General features: G+C 35.8%; 1 protein-coding gene across 6 annotated transcripts in view; it reads left to right on the top strand.

Moving 5' to 3' along the window:
* Window positions 1–14,329, top strand: part of TRIQK (triple QxxK/R motif containing) — an 81,061-nt gene extending 66,732 nt beyond the window's left edge. For all 6 annotated transcript variants that reach the window (XM_072410921.1, XM_072410923.1, XM_072410920.1 and 3 more), the window contains one exon: window positions 12,796–14,329. In XM_072410921.1, the coding sequence (XP_072267022.1) occupies window positions 12,796–12,906 (111 nt within the window). In that variant the 3' untranslated portion in view covers window positions 12,907–14,329. The remainder of the gene's footprint in view (window positions 1–12,795) is intronic.
* The last annotated feature ends 4,713 nt before the right edge of the window (window positions 14,330–19,042 follow it).

Consider the following 19,042-nt stretch of genomic DNA (forward strand, 5'->3'; position numbering starts at 1 on the left):
TTCTATGTCGCTAACAAAAGAAAAAAAAATTCTGCGGTCATCTCAAAGCTCTATTTCTACTTCCAAATGCTGGACGGTTCAGAATAGGCAACTCCTGACCTGGCCACTCAAACACAGAACACTGTTCCAATTGGTAGTATTGAGATTTGTCTACCCAATCATAAAGTATGCCAGCTGTCCCATGGAGCTATAGGAATTTGGGGGAGACAGGAGCTTGTTATTTTGGGTTTAACAGACCATGTTACTTTGAACATAAAACATTGCTTCTGCATATGAAGTCTAAAGCCCAAAACTTTCTTTGTTTTGGCAAACATTGTTACAGTAAATTGCTTTCGGCTTCTTAGTGTCAAGCAGAGAGCATGCGGTTTTTAAATACAATGGACCAATAAACAGTTTAGAATATTTAAATATAATTATGTCCTCCCTCCATAGATGACAGCTCCATTTAAATGTAAAATTATCATTAAAAAAATTATTTATCATTTATAAACCAGACAACATACAAGAGTGTACGGGCTGCAAGAAAGTATACAAAACTGAGATCCTTATGGAAAAACCTTATAATGTACCATTGTGCACATCCCACCGAATAGAATATTCCTATATAAAACATGCAATAAAGAGACTTCTGTGTTAGGCTAGGTACACACGTGCAGCTCAGGGCTGATGTCGGACAAGAATCCTATGTGTGTACTGGGCTCGTCTTCCACGGACGATGGATGACGAACGATTGTAATGGAAGTGAAGAGAGAGAGAGCACAGACTTCTTCCGTCTTGGAGAGCTTTAATAAATAAGGTAATTTTCTGTAAATTTAATGTAGGTGATCGTTTTTGCAATCAAAAGATGGTCAAAAAGAAAAACATTGGATTGTGTATGAACAGAATGGAGAAAATTAGTACTTTGTAAGTAGTAAAGTAGTGGGTTTGCATGATGAAGTTTTACTTGCCTTTCCTGTGTCAGTTAACAATTTTCACAAAGACTACCATGCTCACATTTATCCGATACCAACATGACAGCTCTCAGACCTCACCGTTCAGTGCATCAGTGGATGATATGTAAACTTTTAGGGGGCTATTTTACGCTATCCAATCAATTTTTCAATGTTATTACCCTGTTATTATTATTATTATACATGACTGCACAATTTAGTTTAGAATTAGGTGTTTATGTTTGTAAGTTTGGCAGCTCTCACAATATTTATTATTATTACACAGTATTTATATAGCATCAACATATTCAACAGTGCTTTACAAAGTCCATAGTTATGTCAATTATATACAATTTATTAAAAAAATTCACTTTGCACATATAGAGCAGGATGGTTAGGTTTCATTGTTGGACTTATTCCCATACAAGGAACTCTACAGATTTTTTTGGTCTTGATGCTGCTCATACAGTTCTCTATCTACCACAACATCACAACAAGGCCTATGCAGCCAACAGTTATACCTGCAAAAATTAATTCCCATTTTCACCTAAAACAAATAACACTTCGCTGACCACAGAACCGAATGCTGTACTTTGGCTTGTTACTGACAACAATAAAGTCCCACTTTAAGAGCTTGACAATCAGTGGGAATCTGATAATGCTTAATATAGCAGAGATATGGGGCCTGGTTTATTAAAGCTCTTCAAGGCTGGAGAGGACACCCTTTCATCAGTGCAGCTGGGTGATCCAGCAACCCTAAAATGGATCTGGTCCAGAAATCAAAATATTTGCTAGCAAATTGAAAATGAATAGAGAAATCTATTTCAGGTTTTTTTGGATCACAAATCTTCACTGATGAAAGTTTATCTTTTCCAGCCTTGGAGAGCTTTAATATATTGAGGTCCATGGGAATCCTTCCAAAGACACAGACCACATGGGACATTCCACCATGAGCATAGTAACTTGAGCCACACTTCCAAGGGCCAGGAGACTGCACATGATTTTATTTTCCTTTGCACAGGGTGTGTGACTTTGTGCCATGTTTTCCCTGAAGCAGAAAACCCATTTTTAATTACTGACAGGTTTTTAGATGGCACAGAATAATAATGTGAAATTAAATATAAAAACTGTAAGGCCAGAAAATAATTGTCTAGCAAACACTATGCCCATAGAGGATTATGTGTCTACTAATTAGGTTGTTTTATGAGAATGTTATTACTGTGTCAGTTTAAGGCAGTATTTAAAGCAAAGGTTCCTTTAGTTGATTGTATTTATAAAACTTTTTAATTTCCCCAAAGAACAATTTTATTCATTAAGATTATGTCAGAAAGACAAAGAGCTACTAAATAGGGATACAATGTGAAATAAATAAATAAGACACAGTAACTTAAACTATTTAAATTACAGCTGTTTTTTTTTTTCTTTTTAAATCAAATTTAGGCCCTGTAGACTAAAACATCAGGTGCAGGTGATGGTCATTTTACATTAACCCTATTACCCTGTTGTTTACGTTCTGCAGAGCTCTGGATAGAGAATGGATAAAAAGAAAATGATGTATAAAACCACTACGCTGAGTTTGTATGTTCTTGAGCTATAGCTGCCAATTTTTTTTTTTTTTTTTTGCTTTTAACTTCTAGGGTGTGTCCAATGTCTGGTCCCACAATGGATGTTGGGATTCCTTACACCAGCACCGGTTTCCCTACAAAATACAGTAGTGACATAGCAGTTGGCAGTTGTTGTAGCTCAATGGGGGAACAGGAAGGTGACATGTCTTAACAACGAATGAAGAATCGCACTGATAAGTGTATCTCTTTATCAGTCTCCTCTCTATCAACATGCATCTTGCACTACATTACAGTTTATTGTCTTCTTGTGGTCTGAACACTTCTGTACAGGGATATCAAGAGGCTGATAACATTTTCTTCAATAGGAGTTTTATCTTTGGGTGTCTTTCATATTTTGAGTGAGATGCAGAGCATTCATGTGAAAAGTGAAAAATTTATCAGAGGGTTTGCCCCCCAAAAATGTAAGTTTATTATCCCCCAACTCAAATTGACACACAATAAAAATTGTGTGTGTATGGGAAGGGTGGAAAAAATATATCTGCTACCCAGTATTCCTTGGCAAGAGTATTGTTGCGGTCCTTCCAGTGCGATCTCAATAATGCCAAGGATCTGAAATCTCACAAGAAGACTCTCTTGTCTTCTCATGTGGTTTTCTATCCATGTCATTCTCAGGATCTCATTAGAAGGATCCTGACTTCACTCCCTACAGTTTGGAATCTAGCTTTAAGGTAAGTATTCTTTCTAACTTATCTGGGATTCCTTATGTAATAGGTTGGATTCTTTATGTAAAAAGTAAACCTTGCATTTTGGTGCAAGGTTCATTTTTAGGACCCTGTCACCAGATGATTATATAAAAATCTGAAAAGTTTTTATGTACGTTTAACATATTTTATACACCTTATTTACATGTTTATTTGACCCCTTGGTGTAGACATCCAGAAGTCCTGAGGCTGCTCCAAGATGTCACCCATAGACTGCTACATAAAAGGTTACGAAGAAGAGAGAATCAGAGAAGTTGGGTCAGCATAGACAGTATCTCAGTATAGTCAAAAGTTTCTCCTGGGGGTTATACCATGCATGGAGGGCGAGGGTATGCTAGAGAGATGACACCAGGGAAGTCTAGCTGGATAATTAATTTTTGGAAAGCCAAAACCAACAAGTATACACATTAAAATACTTGATTTTTTCTGTGTGTTTACGTGCAATTTTTTTTACAATATGACATGGTCTCCTAATAGTAATTTATAGTCTGTTGAGCATATGTTTTTTTTTTTCAGATCAGGTGTAACATTCTCTCTTGCCTCCTATAGTAACACTGAGTGACCAGTCAAAAGTCTGAACTGTGCCATGAGTAGGCAGACCTGTTTAAGATTTGACTTTTAGAATTTTGCCAGGGCAGTGCTGGCAAAGTTAAAGGAATACCCCTTAGGGTCATTCTGTACAACCTGGTAATTAGCCTGGTTTTTGATTAGTTGGCACTTGTTTAGTGTTGTTTATTACATACAGATACAGCTGGAAATCCTCAACATTACATTAATTTACATTATCAAGAATGATCAGCAAATAGCACTGGCTATTCAGCAACAGATGATGTGTATAGCCCATTGTGTGGCATTTTATCTGATAACATAGTCTGTCACATCGTATATAGAAATAATTGTATAGCAAGCAAAATAAAGCATGGCAAACCTGCTTCTTTTATATTCCACAACTGACAATGGTTACATTAAGGCAACGATTGGTTGTTTTATATAAATCCATAAGGGACAGCTGGCAGCCCTAAGTAAAACCCTACAAGGAGTTTTTTTTTCCATTTTGTTTGTTCAGCAGATGTTTGGTAAAAACCTGATAATTATTATACATATACAGTTTTTTTGTCTGCTCACAGAAATAATCATAATGAAAAGCTTACATTCCAATCTACAGCACTACACTATTATTTTGAAGAATATATTTTCATAGAGGTTTGCATATTTTACAATTTAAGCTACAGTTTAATAAAAGTTTTGACGGGTTTCCTTTTTTTCACTGGTGATATGGCTAAAGCTATGTCATTTTATCACATGATTCCTTGAAGGAGAGGTCAGGCTTTTAAGCTCTGATCTTTGCCTTCTACAGTGATCATGTGACTCAATGCCATGTTTTTTTGGTATGGCATTAGCCACAGTGAGGCTGAAATCATGTATTTTATAGGAAATGTGTATTTAGGCCTAACATTTTCTGTAGAAAATTCTTAAGAGCACCCCCAAGCTGAGAGATCCACATGTACTATGGCCTGTATGAAGTATAGAAATGGCAGCTGCTCTCTGCTTCTTCTTGGGGTGGCCAACTTTTGGATCATGATCATCCAAGACATTCTTCAGTATAGTATATATATGTATTGTATACGAAATGTAGCTTATACCTAACCCAAAGCATAAATGTTATGCTACAGCTTGTCCCAATTAGGTTTCTAGTAAGAAAAAATACAGTCCTGCATGAGAGCAGAGCAGAATAGAACAGAAAGGCTATAGGAGGAGTGAGGGATAAGGTAAGAAAAAAAGCTTTTTCCCTGAAGAACAATCATCTGCTCTTTGCAAGGGTACCTTTTTAAGTTTTAAAATGTTTGTATCAAAATGTTAATGTAAAAAAATGCTGGTAAACAATGGTAATAAAGAAATGATGATCACTAGTTAGCGTTAACTCAGAATTTATAAGGGTTTAATTTTTTATTTAAAATAATTTATAGGTTTGCTTAAAATTGTGTCATTGTGTGCAAATCAAAGGCTTTCATTTGCACATTACATAGTTTATGAATGAAGGCTGCAAGCCCAGGCTTTATTCATATCTCAATGAACAGCAGGATCTGGCTGTTAAACTCCAGTGCCAGACAATCTGCTGTGCACTGAGTATCAGGAAGTGCTTCCAGTGTTTCTTGTATATAGAGTGGGACCTGGCTTTTTACACTGTGACAGATTAAACTGAAATATCCTTTTTCCTGGTTTATCTACAAGGCTGGATTATCAGTTTAAACTGCTGCAGTGCCAGGAGCACTCTAGTAGCTGTGCCCTTTCCCCATCACAGAATCCAAATCTTGCTTATCCCAACCTGGACCTGGTTCTGGATCTCCTGTGCAAAAAGCATATTTACATTTTTATGTGCCATGAAGTTCTTTAAAAAGGACAAACACTGAATATTTTGGACAGGAAACAAAATTATTATTATTATTATTATTATTATTAATGATAATAAACAGCATTTATATAGCACCAACATATTACGCAGCACTGTACAATTAATAGGGTTTGCAAATAACAGACAGACACAGACAGTGACACAGGAGGAGAAGAAGACCCTGCCCAGAAGACCTTACAATCTAAGATGTGGGGAAGCAGCATACCTAAAAAGGGGAGATAAAAGAATGTGGTGATTCATACTTTATACAAGTGTAGTAAAATGTGAATGCCAATGATTTAATTCTCCTTGTTGGTGAGTTATTTGTGCTGTCTTATTCTTCTTTGTGTTATAGTTGAGCACAGGGACTGGTTGTTCACACCTAGCAATCATCTGCATCTTTAAAGCAATCAGATGCTGTTCTTGTCTTTTTTTTTTCTTCCTTAATCACTGTTGCTCTGGGAGAGGTGGTGGCCCTCGTCCAAGATCACGTCCGATCCAAGTTTGTGTGTTTTGGAGAGAGAAAGAGAATTGAGATTGATTGCCATCATCAACCAGCGTGTGCCATTATTCCATTTCCCCTGTGGATACATTGGCATAGACGGCATGGATATCAGAGCAGCAGGTTGCTTGGCATCGCATGTGGCAGCATCACGTCTGGAGCATCTGCATGCCTGCCATGTAGAGATGGAAAGAAAGGATTCTATCTCCTGCTATTATCTCCTCTTCTTCTGCCCGTATCAGCTCTTTGCTGAAGACATTCGCACGTTTACTGAGAAAGTATGATAACAGCAAACTAACAGTAATTTCATATTCTACAGACTATAAACAATAGAACTAAAGATTAACCAAATACTCGGTCCCATTTCTAAACAACTGCAGGCAAATGTTAAAAATAAATGCATGCTCTGGGAAACCATCCATTTCAACAGGATCTAAAGTATGTTCTCTCTTTTAACTGTATACTTTACTACATAAAATATATTGGATCAAGAGATCACATTCATTCCTATGTGTCTTGTTCCTATCTATACAGTACAACGCATTGCATTTTAAAATACAAAATGCTGAATTAGAGCGCATCTTGCATAAAAATATATCCTATTAGTTCCCACCCTTATGTAAAATGCCAAGTTAAATGTACAAAAAACATTTGTCATGTGATTATTATTATTAAACAGGATTTATATAGCGCCAACATATTACGCAGCGCTGTACAATGTGATGTCATTATGCCTCAACTCTGGGAAAGCAGTGGATCCCAAATCTCACCAAATTCACTCCTATACTCTTAATTTTTCTTTGGCAAGAGACTGAAAACCATGGTATTTTCTTTTCTTTTCTTTAGATTTTACCTTGCATTTTAGGGCTATTTATCTAATGGGCAGCCACAGTTTTATTACCTTGAAAAATCTGTATGTGTCGAAATATAGCATTTTGGGTTACAGTGTTCAACTCAGATTTTTTTTAAAGCTGGATAGGAAGAAATTGTAAGCAGGTGGTGGTCCTTGTATTGTGACCCAACTCTTCAAAAACAGCCAGGTCAATACTGAAAAGTGGTGGGTGGTGCGCCCAGCTAAAAGGGCCTGGGGAGAACACTGGGTTATAAAGTGTTTATTATACTTTAACACACTCATAGGGCAATAGCAAGGTAATATTTAATCTCTTTCTTTTTTTTCTTTATTATTACATGAAAAAAGCTTATCTTCTTGATACCTATTTAAAAAAAAAAATCTTAAAATTGTTCTTCTTGTTCTGTGCATAATTTGCATCATATGTACATAGAGGGAGCTTTTCATTGTTACTGTATTTTACTGCCCCTCATAATACAAAGTTAGCCATTTTCTTAAAAAAACATGCACTGCAAAGGTAACTGATATCAATTCTTAGAAAAAATTCATTGCAATAAGCCACTGAGAGCTCCCTCTGGTGGTTTATCTTCAAATACCCACATTTAAAGTAACAATAATATATGAATGAGTAGTCATGTAAGCTAAAGTGCTTAGCACACACGGCTCACCATCTGGTTATACATTTTGCATTGATAGACCATTTGCTTCCTAACTTGCGTGTTGATGTTACACAAAGGTATATTACTAATCGACAAGTAAATGTTGACTATTTTCTTTACTGACTTACTGCCTGACACCGTTTTATGTGTGACAATAAGTTAGAAGGATGCATTACTCCTCAAAGGATCAAGGATAATCCTTTGCAGTATTGTATCTAGTGCGCTTGTTTGTCATAATGCACTCTTATATAGTCCATGTTTTTGAAAAAAAGTTATTATATCTAGACACTTCTAAGTCACCTTAACAGTCCTAGATGGACTAATATATATATATACTACTACTATATATATCTTTATACAGGTAATTATAAAATATTTAACATTTCATATAAAAATGTCATATTTACAAATGTCATTTAAGAGTTCGAAAACACTAGGATGCCCTTGGATATTAATGAGAGTTAGAAATAAGTGTTTTACAGTAGACTTGAATTGAATATAGTGTTTTATAATCAGAGGAGCCCTGTAATTTATTATAAAGCCACTTTTGGATTATTATTTCTAACAATGCGCAATGCACCACAATGCATTCACTTCAGTTTGAATAAATACAGTTTATAAAAGTCTGGGGAACACTAAGTTTTATTAGAGATAATTAATTTAAAGTCAAGTCCTTGGAATGACTTTTAAAAAAAATGTTTGGTTAATCAAGAAGATGTTATTCTTTATATATTTATAATGGATACTTTTGTGAGGTGGTATTACTCCTACAACTGGAGAGATTTTACCTTACTCAAAGGTACATTTCACTTTTGGTAGTTGTCAGGGAAATTTTAGCTACTTTTTGTACCACTGATAACTCTTACAATTTTGTTTTTCTGCCACTTGCTCTTCCAGCGGACCACAGTGAGCAGAATTGTGAAGCAAAGGTAAAAAAAGGAAATCTCTACAACAAAACAATCTGCTGCACAAAACCTGAAAGATGTTCTAACTCTACCCAAATGTATCCACAATTTGAATCAAAATGGCCAGGAATAATATCAGGCAACCCCCCATTTCCAATCTTCAAATCTTTTACTTACCTTTCACCTATCTAGTGAGATATTGTTAATTAGATCACCAAAGTAGCTTGTCAAACGTATTTCTGCACATTTAGGATTTTTGATGTGTATGAGTGGTTTTCTCATCAATATTTCATTCATTGGGAGAGATGGATACAGGACGAGAAGAAGAGTTAGGGGCTACCTGATACATAGATGTAAAAATAATTTATTGTAATCTAGCTCTTAACCTTCACCAACTCGACACCATTCCATTACCCCCTACTATTCCTACTCTCAACTCCTAGATTGTAAGCTCTGTTGTGTTGGGCAGGGTCCTCTTCTCCTCGTATGTCATTGTTTGTATTTGTAAATGTACAGGTTTGTTGTCTCTAATCCCTATTTATTGTACATATGTTGGTGCTTTATAGGGTTGATAATAATTAGTAAGATGGAAAAATTAAAAGTAAAAGTCCTGCCCTAAATGTAACCACAAAACCAAAAAAATGAAAGTAAGACTTTTAATGCACTCAATATCCCACTAATTAAAACAAACATTTATTATAGTATAAAAAACAGTAATGAATTCTAAAAACAATTATACATTATTATATAACTTGCAGGAGTTATATAATGTGTGTGCACATTATATAATGTGTGTGTTATGTGTGTGTATTATATGTGTGTGTGTATATATATATATATATGTATATTTGTTTTTAGAATTTAATAAATACTATTTTTTATATTATATTAAATATTTGTTTTAATTGGTGGGATATTGAATGCCTTAAAAGGCCAACTTTCTATTTTTTGATTTTGTTGTAAAGATATCAGGATGTGGCATGGTTGATTAGGGTTAGTGGGGCAGCATTATCTGCCCTAAATGTAATAGATGCTATCTGGGGTCTGCAGGATATTTATGGCCATTGTGTATCATTGCTATAACATAGGCTTACAGTAGGGTTGTCTGTTCATTTCATTCACCAGATACCAGATAAGTGTATGTCTGTGAGTATATTTAACAGATCATTATCACGCACCTGACCGTCATCCTAAATCTATGGCTGCCTGTAAAATTCATAGCTCTCTCCAATTTCAGGATACAGTTGCAGCATTGTCACCTCTAATGCTAGAACGGATTGTGTGCACACCGATTATCTGCATTGTGTGTGTTTTCGTGAATAATAGGAAAGCACATCTGTACGTACTGTATCACAGCACTCTTCTGACATTCATTATGTGAGTTGAGAATAGTACACTGTACAGGTCTGCTGTCCATTCTCCCAAGCAGATGGCTGCTACAGTTGTGTGTCACTTGCTTATTACATCCTCTTAAGATTAGTAGCTGCATGTCCAGATGGGCCTGAAAGAACAGCTGTGTATAAAAAAAGAAAATAAATGAAACCTGCGTGATGGTTTTTTCAGGAGGAAAAAAAAAGTGTCCTAGTTGCAGTAAAGAAAAGAATACCCAGCGCTTCCTTTTCTCCGCTCTCGCTAATATGTTTGCTAATCATTTGTGGTTTGTTTGTATTTTTTTTAATTTAAGTAAATATTCATAATTTGCTCCTTTAATGCGGCTGTGCATTTATTTCACACAAGGGCCGAATAAATAGCAAAATTATCGAAAAACTTGTCACAATGCAAAAATCACGACGATGCCTCAGAGAAACGTATGTTACAGTTGGAATGTTTTGAACAAATTTATGCCATTAGCGCTAAAACATGAACAGCCAGGTAGAAAATCCCAGCAGAACATAAGCAAATGTAATGAATAATTCATGATAGATCTTTTTTTTTTTTTTTTTGTTAAACTGCAAATGGTGTTTTGAAGGTTGCTCATTTTATATTTATTTATTTTTTCTTTGTACGCTGTCGTAAGATGTTTGTTAATGAAATGGCCTTATGTGAAATAATGCCAGAAATGGATGGATGGAACTGAAAACATGTATTAGAAATACTCGATTTAATTTTCTCTTCTTTTTTTTTTTTTATTCCAGTGCCCCTTGTAAATTCACAAAGTGTGCTCCTGTGCGGTGTGCTTTACATAATGATTTTAACGCACTTTAAAAAAAACATTTACATCAATGTTTTTAAAGCAGCATTTATTCATGTGTGTGTTTAATTGTGAATGAAAAAAAGGTCCGTTTGTTTGTTGGATATATATTTTTTCTTGGAAAAAAATGTTTTATGTTATGAAAAGGACATTTCAGCATAATAATAAAAAAATGTATATTACTGTTAAAGCTTAACTCCAGGCAGCTATTAAAGATATACAATAATTTGGCTTCTCATTTACTTATACTTAAATGTATTATATAATGAAAACAATGTAAGTGCATGGATTTCACTTGGTATTAGCTGCGTCCAGTGCTTGTACAATGGAGGTCAGAATAAAATGGAAAAGGCAGAATGGGTGACAGTTTGTGTGCTGCTTGTGATTGTGCTTATAATAAGCATGCTTACTGTCCAATCACAAGCTGTGGGAGGGACGGGACCTACAAATGTTCCCTAACTGGATTGGAGAACAATTCAGGTCTCCAGACCCTAAAATGGAATGAAAACTGTGATACAATTAGGCAGCACAATGGCTCAGAGGTTAGCACTTTGGCTTTTGCCAGTGTTCAAGCCAGAAATTTTTGCAGGCTGGGTGGTAAGAAATTGTAGGTGTGTGGCAGCCGAAAAGTCCTGGGTGGTTGGTGGGCCCAACTAAAAGGGGCTGGGTAGAACACTACTTTGTAGAGCTAGGTCCGAGGTTCGAATCTTAGCCAGGACACTATCTGCATGGAGTTTGCAGGTTCTCCCTGTGTTTGCGTGGGTTTCCCCCAGGTACTCCGGTTTCCTCCCACATTCCAAAAACATGTAGTCTGGTTAATTGGCTCCCTCCAAACAGACTATGATAAAGACATGGTAGGGATATTGGATAGTGAGCCCATTTGAAAGACAGTGACATGACAATGGACTTTGTAAAGCACTGTGTAATATGTTTGCACTATGTAAATGCCGTATATTAATAATAATAAATATACTCCCCTATCCCCGTAATATTGCAGGGCACCACCATCTTTCTTCTTTTCTTTCTTGAGATGATCTTTGGCCATCCTAATTGGCCAGGCCGTAATAACGCTCCACAGGCACTCAGGAGTTTTTGTTCCCAGCATACACAAGGAAAGCTAGGATTGCTGGGTTTTCCTGGCTACAATGCATAAATTGACACTTAGCAATCGGGCAGGAAAGGGCAGTTGTTACAGAAGGGGCATCACCTGTCTTTTGTGCAGTAAACACCTGCTTGATCACCAATGGTAAAAGTGGGACTTAAGTTTGACTTAAAGCACAGGCTGAGCTCAGCATATTAGGCTAATCATGTCATGAATTATTCAATAATGTGCAGTTAAAGCATTATTTCTGTGCCCTGCACCCACTTGAGTTGTGGTCCATGCACAGATTTATAGATTGCTGCCTCTATATCTCTTGGGCAACACTCCAGCATACTCATACATATACAGATCCAGATATATACTGTACCTTTGTCTTGGTTTTAGGGTTACTGCAAATGTAACACTGTGACTATCAATATTACACAGTAAACAAGGATAGATATTTTTTTACAAAGATCCAAACCCAATTTCTAAAATCTCATCAAAGCTTTAACATTTTTAAATATTTTAAAATAATACCCAGGGATCCTGTCATTAAGGTTTGTTTAGGGACTTTCCTTTATGGGATGACCACAGCATCATCTGTGTGATGTCAGCTGGTCACATGTGCCCCAGTGAGACAGACATGATCCAATGTTATCACTATCAGTAAGCCACTAATGTAAAGAAGTGCTGGAAGCAACTGCAGCACTAAAAATTAGGAAAATAAAAAGTGTGTGTAATGCATCTTTATTAAATTCATATTCTCAACTTTAAAGTCAACCTATAAGTATCTCAGTTCACAAACCTGCTGGAAAAATGGTATGAGCTGATATTCTTGAATGCTGTTTCATTTATAATATATATTCATATGTAAGATATAATGAATAATAAATGTTCTTACACAAGTGCAGAAATTACCAAATTATTGTAACATTTGTTCTATATCTTTTTTTCTAGGAGGTGTTCCTTGTGGTTGTAGCCATTCTGTTCTTGCTTCTGGCCCTTTATGCCTTGTTTTACCTTAAATTAACAACGCCAGTGGAACCCAGAGAAGATTCTGATGACTGACGAATGTCATGAGAACAGCAAGGACCTGGACGATGTGAAGATATACACCGCAGTGTAAAGAGTTACTGTGGCAACACATTCCAGTTCTGTTAAATGCTGAAAACATTCCATGTCAGGGGTAATGATCATAATGAATAAAATGCATACTTGATGCAGCCATTATTAAAGGAGAGCTACAGATAAATTCAGTTAATAATGTAATTTTTTTTAATCTACACAAAGGCTATCGATCCACATACTCTTTGGGCCAATAAATGGTCTGTTTGCTTGCCAACCATCAGTTTCTTCTGAAGAAATGCAGTTCATAGAGTATTAATGATGTACAAATTGCACACACACATAGAAACCAATCAAATTTTTCCTATTTGATCATTAAAATTAACTTAAGGAGCAAGTTCTTCAAATAATGTACCCTTTGCATCAATTTGTTTAATTTTAAACTGTGTATTGCAGATATATGACATAGATGATATCTTCTTGCTTTCCAAGGTTTGAGTACTCGAGGAGACTCAAACATTGTCACAGATTGAGGGTTAGTATACATAGGTGAATAAATTGGCCCTGATGACCCTCTTATCTGCTACATAGTTTACCCCACATTGAGAAACCTGAAACAATAATCACGTATGCAGAAAAGACATATCAAAGTCTTTTAGGAGATAATGCAATATTTTTCAAGACCGTATCTGGTAAAACTTGGTTAATTGTGAATTAAAGCATGCAAGGTCCGCTTATCCAGAAAGGGCTTCTTCCGCAACTTGATCAGCTGCAGGAAAATGTATAAAAATGGTGTGGAGAAAAGTTAAATATTATATAAATGTATCTTTTCCCCAGCTTCGGTACCACAAGAGCCAAGTACCATTTCCATCTCATATTGCTGCAAGATCACAAGGAATGCTAAATTCATGAAATGCAATGAAATCTGAGTTACAATGCACTTACATTTATAGAAACCCTGTTTTTATGTGTCACTAGTCCTACAGACTGTGGTCTGATCCAAACATTCCCATATATGACTTTAATTACAGATTTCAGATGCTGCAGGGACCACCTACCTACTGCTTACTGCACCCACAACAAATTCTACAGAGATCATTGGGGTAGAGAGATAACCTATTGTGTTCATTTACTGGTGATTTGACTGGAGCTCCCATTTAAGCTTTCCTGGTTTGATTTTTTCCTACATTAAATTGTTAATTATATAGAACAAAGCTAAAGTCTCTTGGGAGAGATTATTTTTCAAGTTATGATTTTTCTAAATGTGTGCCTAATATGTCGATTTGGAAACTTTATTATAATTTAGTGATGCCATGTTTTTAATTAAAAGCATTTTCAATATGACAGTTTCTATAGAAATGAACTTCTTTTTAAATGATGTTGCTGTGTTTTCTATTCAGTACTTATTAAACAATTTTGCATTCTTCATTGGTATTCAAAGTTTGTGTTGTACATAGTAGCATGTCACCCAGGGGACAACACATGGAGGCTGATCCCATCTCACTCTCACCTCTTCAATGTAAATTGGGAATGTGGTAAGTGGATTATGTATTCTGAAAATAGGAACATGTGAAAATAACAGGGTTAAAGGAAAATGATCATGTATAATAATTAGTTATCATATCTCACTGCTTTCTGAGAAGATAATAAGGTACAGTTGCTGTTTTGTTATAGACAAATCAAGAAAAGGAATTTTATTGTCATCACTTCCTACAGATTCATGAACATCATTGTTTTATGCCCTTGTGTATCTAGAAAAAAACACTAATTGGCTGAGATATGAACAAATATGATAAAACATCTTGAACAATAATACATAGGTAGAATTTAGCTTCTATTTAAAGCAGAGCTGTAACCTTGCAAATGCTTTTATCTAGTATTATTATTGTTATTAAACAGGATTTTTATAGCGCCAACATTATACGCAGCGCTGTACATTAAATAGGGGTTGCAAATGACCGACAGATACAGAAAGTGACACGAGGAGGAGAGGACCCTGACCTGAATAGCTTACAATCTAGGAGAAATATATGGCATCATAAATGCCTAGATAAAATGTTGAAGACATTCTACAGGTAGGCTGAGATCCCTTAGTAAGTTTAACTGCATTCATGGAGTAATTCTTTTATTGAACCCAGGTTAAGAACAGCTGCTTTATTAGTTTTAACTGTATTATTAAAGCCATGCTATGGGTAGGTTGGGATCCCTTCATAAATGTCACTGCATTGATTTAGTGTTTTACTGGAGTGTCTCTGTAATTTCTTATGTTGTGGGAAGCTCCTATCCTTTGCTCACCTCCTGGTATATTCGTCATGATTTTGTAGATTTTGCAGTATAAACCAGATTGATATCCAGCTGCCTCAAACAGAATAAATTTAAATGTGATGATTTCAGCATTATATTGGTTGTGAACCCCTGTAGGGAAGTACCTTGTAGACAATCCCACAATAACTCTAGACAAGACTCAAAGCTTTCCCATGCATTTCCGCCATTAAAAACATGCAATGCACTCTCAGAAAGAAGCTACTTTTTAATACTTTTCACACAGACTTATCGTTTATTGCTGTCACAATCAATAGTAATTATATCTCTGCTAACAGACACCAGGAACATGCATTAAGATCCTAAAAGCGGGCAAAAAGGTTAGGCAGGAAGCATCACAATCAATAAAATCATCACTAATCCAAAGGTTGCATTTCTAATAAGTTTCCATTATTTGCTTGCTTATCAAAATATTGTCCTGAACTACTCTGCTCTTTGGAAAATTGTGGTTTAACCTTTTCAGGATCCCTAGAAAGTATTCTGTATGTGTACCGCTAAACCTTTATGGAGTGGACAAATGTGCAGGTTTTTTTTTTTACTTTGCATAAATTGTTTGCGATGTTTGCACAGTAGATAAAAAGTATGTACTCTTCAATAGTGAAAATCACATGGGGCCAGGTTTTCTACCAGATCTCCTACTACATTAAATATACAAGTTTATTACAGCAGTCATAATGAAGCTTCCATGTATTGGTGTGGAGGGGGTAAGATTTGCGGAGGTGTGGTCGATGGTAACCCCCCACTTGCCCTTTTAAACATCACTACAAAAGCATCTCCATAAATATATATACTGTACATCTGAATACATGTACATTTCCATGCATTTTATCCCTTAACCCCCTGGGCGGTTCATTTCTGTCCGGATTTAAATGTCTAAAAGCGGTACATTGTCTTTCATGAAAATTTATTTTACATTTTAGGTCATTTTTAGGCAAGGCTTTATTTTTTATTTTTTTAGCTAGCCTGAGTGTGGCTCGGGGTTACCGCTTTCAGCAAGTTTTTTTTACCCCAAGCCACACTCGGGCTTACCACTCAGGAGTTTAAAGAACTGCCGAAAAATACCTGATGATCTGGCAGAAATGCACTCCGCTACTATGTCTTGTTATGGGGCAACAGCACACAGCTTCTTTTGTTGATTAGATGTTGTCAACCCCTCCCCATTATCATTTGCTGAAATCCTCACCAACTCCCACTATCAGGTTGCTACAACATATATAAAAATAAATAAAAAGGCAAACTTTTTATAGTACAAGAACTAGAAAGGATATCTGAGATAACAGGGAGTGTGCAGTAGACACATGACAGCTATGGTTTCATGACACTAATATAACACATGATTTTATTTTTTTGCACTAATAAGATTATTATTACTACTGTATATTTAACAGTCCAAAAATTTAAAAAATTAGAGAAGTCTAATATAGGTTTATTTCTCCTAAAACTATTAGCAGTGCTCATCTGGGCACTAAAATATGGCTAATGCAAGCAATGAGGCACTGTTGAAGTGGAACTATTCTTTTTACTCCTTTAACGTTTTATTGTTTTTATTGTGTTTTTAGTAAAAACCAGCACACTAGATACCAATTTAAACATTTAGGAGCTTTTATTAAAAAATAAAAAAACACTGAGGTCACTGAAAGATGTCACAATTTTCCAGTTAAATAAACATACAGAAACACACTGTTTGTAAAATAGTATATACCTAAAGAATAAAAGGCTCTTTGCATTATCAAATTCATTTCAAAATACAAATATTTGATATTTTTACCTCAATTTCAACAAAGGCAAAAACAACTTGCCCTCAAGTGTTTGAAAAAGTTTGGGTGAGCGTAAGCTCTTGCTGGAAAGTAGTACAAGATGACCTACCACCACTGGTGTGTTAGAGCAGACCCATCACCACAATTTTCACTTTATATAATGGGTAGATAGTGGATTTTTACTAAAAGGGTGGTGGTGGGGGTGCTTCTCTTCTGTCTTTACCACCGCCACAGAAGAGACTGAATGGGAGCACAGAACCTCCTGAAGTACCTACATCATGTATCCCAGTGGGCCTTGGGCTTTTTCTGCGCATTCCCGACAAGGGGCTTTTATACGCATTAAAAAAGTGCTGATTTCATGCATGTGCCTGAGGGTTGAGCCATTGAAATGCCAAATGCTTCCTCTTCTTTTGTTAGGCTTAATGATAACAGTTTGTCAGGCATGGCGGGCCCAGTACTTCGTCCGCACCAGGAAAAAGAAATCGAGAACAACTTGAGACCAAATTAATGCCAAATGTGGCAAATGAGGCTCTGCAGAAGTAAAAGTGGTATTTTTTTTTGCTTTAAATCAATAGATATTTGTAATTTCTTCACACTTTTTCTCTTGGTCTGTGTCGGAAGTATCGGAATTAAACTTTATATCAGTCTTCTTCTGTTCCTATATGGCAGTGACTAGAAGTATGAGAAGTAGTAGAGGGATTAACAATGACAGACATCTGAGCTAATAGCTGTCTTGGGTCCTCTATATTGTCACAGGTGGGGGAAAGTCTGGGCTCATAGAAAGTGGGTTATGTCATTCAGCCATAAAGACTAAGGACACCTTGTGGTGCTAAAGAAGTAATGTCCTTTAAATGCCATTCTTTAATATTTCTATTTTGACCAGATTTCTGATTCAGACATTCAGCATCTACCAAAAGTTCTTTAGCAAAGTGACCATTTAATCCTTTACTTTTTATATATCTGTTTTTGTAAGATTGTGGAAGTGAACATTTTTGTTTATCTTCAACCATAACAAAATAAGTCACTGCTACTGCTGGATGAGCCATTGAAATGACAAATGATTTCTCTTCTTTTCTTAAGCTTAATGATAACAGTTTTTTTCAGGCTTTGTAACTTGTTTTTCAGCTCATCAGTAAGACAAAGGTTTGATTAAATTACTTCTCCTATTCAAATGGAACTTTTTTACAGTGACATTATTCCTTGGCACGCAGAAGATGGCTGGAGTAAGCCTTCTACACTGTGTGTGTATAAAAATAGGAAAATCTACTTGAGCTTACATTTACTTGCTAAATATGTTCTTTTGATTGAAGCGATAATTATAATGCACTTTACAGCAATGTGGAAATTATGAGATGAGAACTACTTAGAGTAGCACATAATGGATTTCCAATGTGTCGAGAAACTGTTGGTAACTGAGCTAAAAAAAAGTAAGTATACCAGTAACAACAGTAAATTCTGCCAGCCAAATGAAAAAGTAGGTAAAAACTTTTGACTGGAAGACCAGAGTGAGCTTTTTGATTCAGGCATTATGCATATGACTGATCAGATAATTATTAAGGTCTCTTTTATACATTTGCTAATTGAATTAAATTTAAAAAAAAGGGTATATCTTGAGTGAAAGGTGTCTTGGGTAAAATATGTGCAGTTTAAACTCAGCACTAAAAGAGAAATGGACCTATCCAGCATTGTGCGTGGTTAAACATAGCACACTGCCATGTCGACTAGGGCATATGCAGCCATTAATCTGCTCTTGGTTTCCCCTCTGTAGTTTTGTTAAATTGGTGGCAGTGCCTGACCTTATTATTACATTGTCCATTTTTTTTTTTTTTTTGTTCTTGAGCCTGATTGTTGGTAGTTTCCCTATACTTTCCAAAAAACACAACAGAAAGTTCTCTCCAGTGGCAGAAGTCCTTCTCTCATACACTTTGCAGGGGAACAACCCTCCACATTGGAATATTTCACTAGATCGCATACAAAAATAAAATTTACAATAAAACCCTGAAAGAGGTTCTAATCCTTCCCTACTATAACCAAAATGAAAGCTTTGGCCTAGAAACACA

The sequence above is a fragment of the Pyxicephalus adspersus genome, chromosome 5 (assembly GCF_032062135.1).
Source record: "Pyxicephalus adspersus chromosome 5, UCB_Pads_2.0, whole genome shotgun sequence".
Taxonomy (NCBI): Eukaryota; Metazoa; Chordata; class Amphibia; order Anura; family Pyxicephalidae; genus Pyxicephalus; species Pyxicephalus adspersus.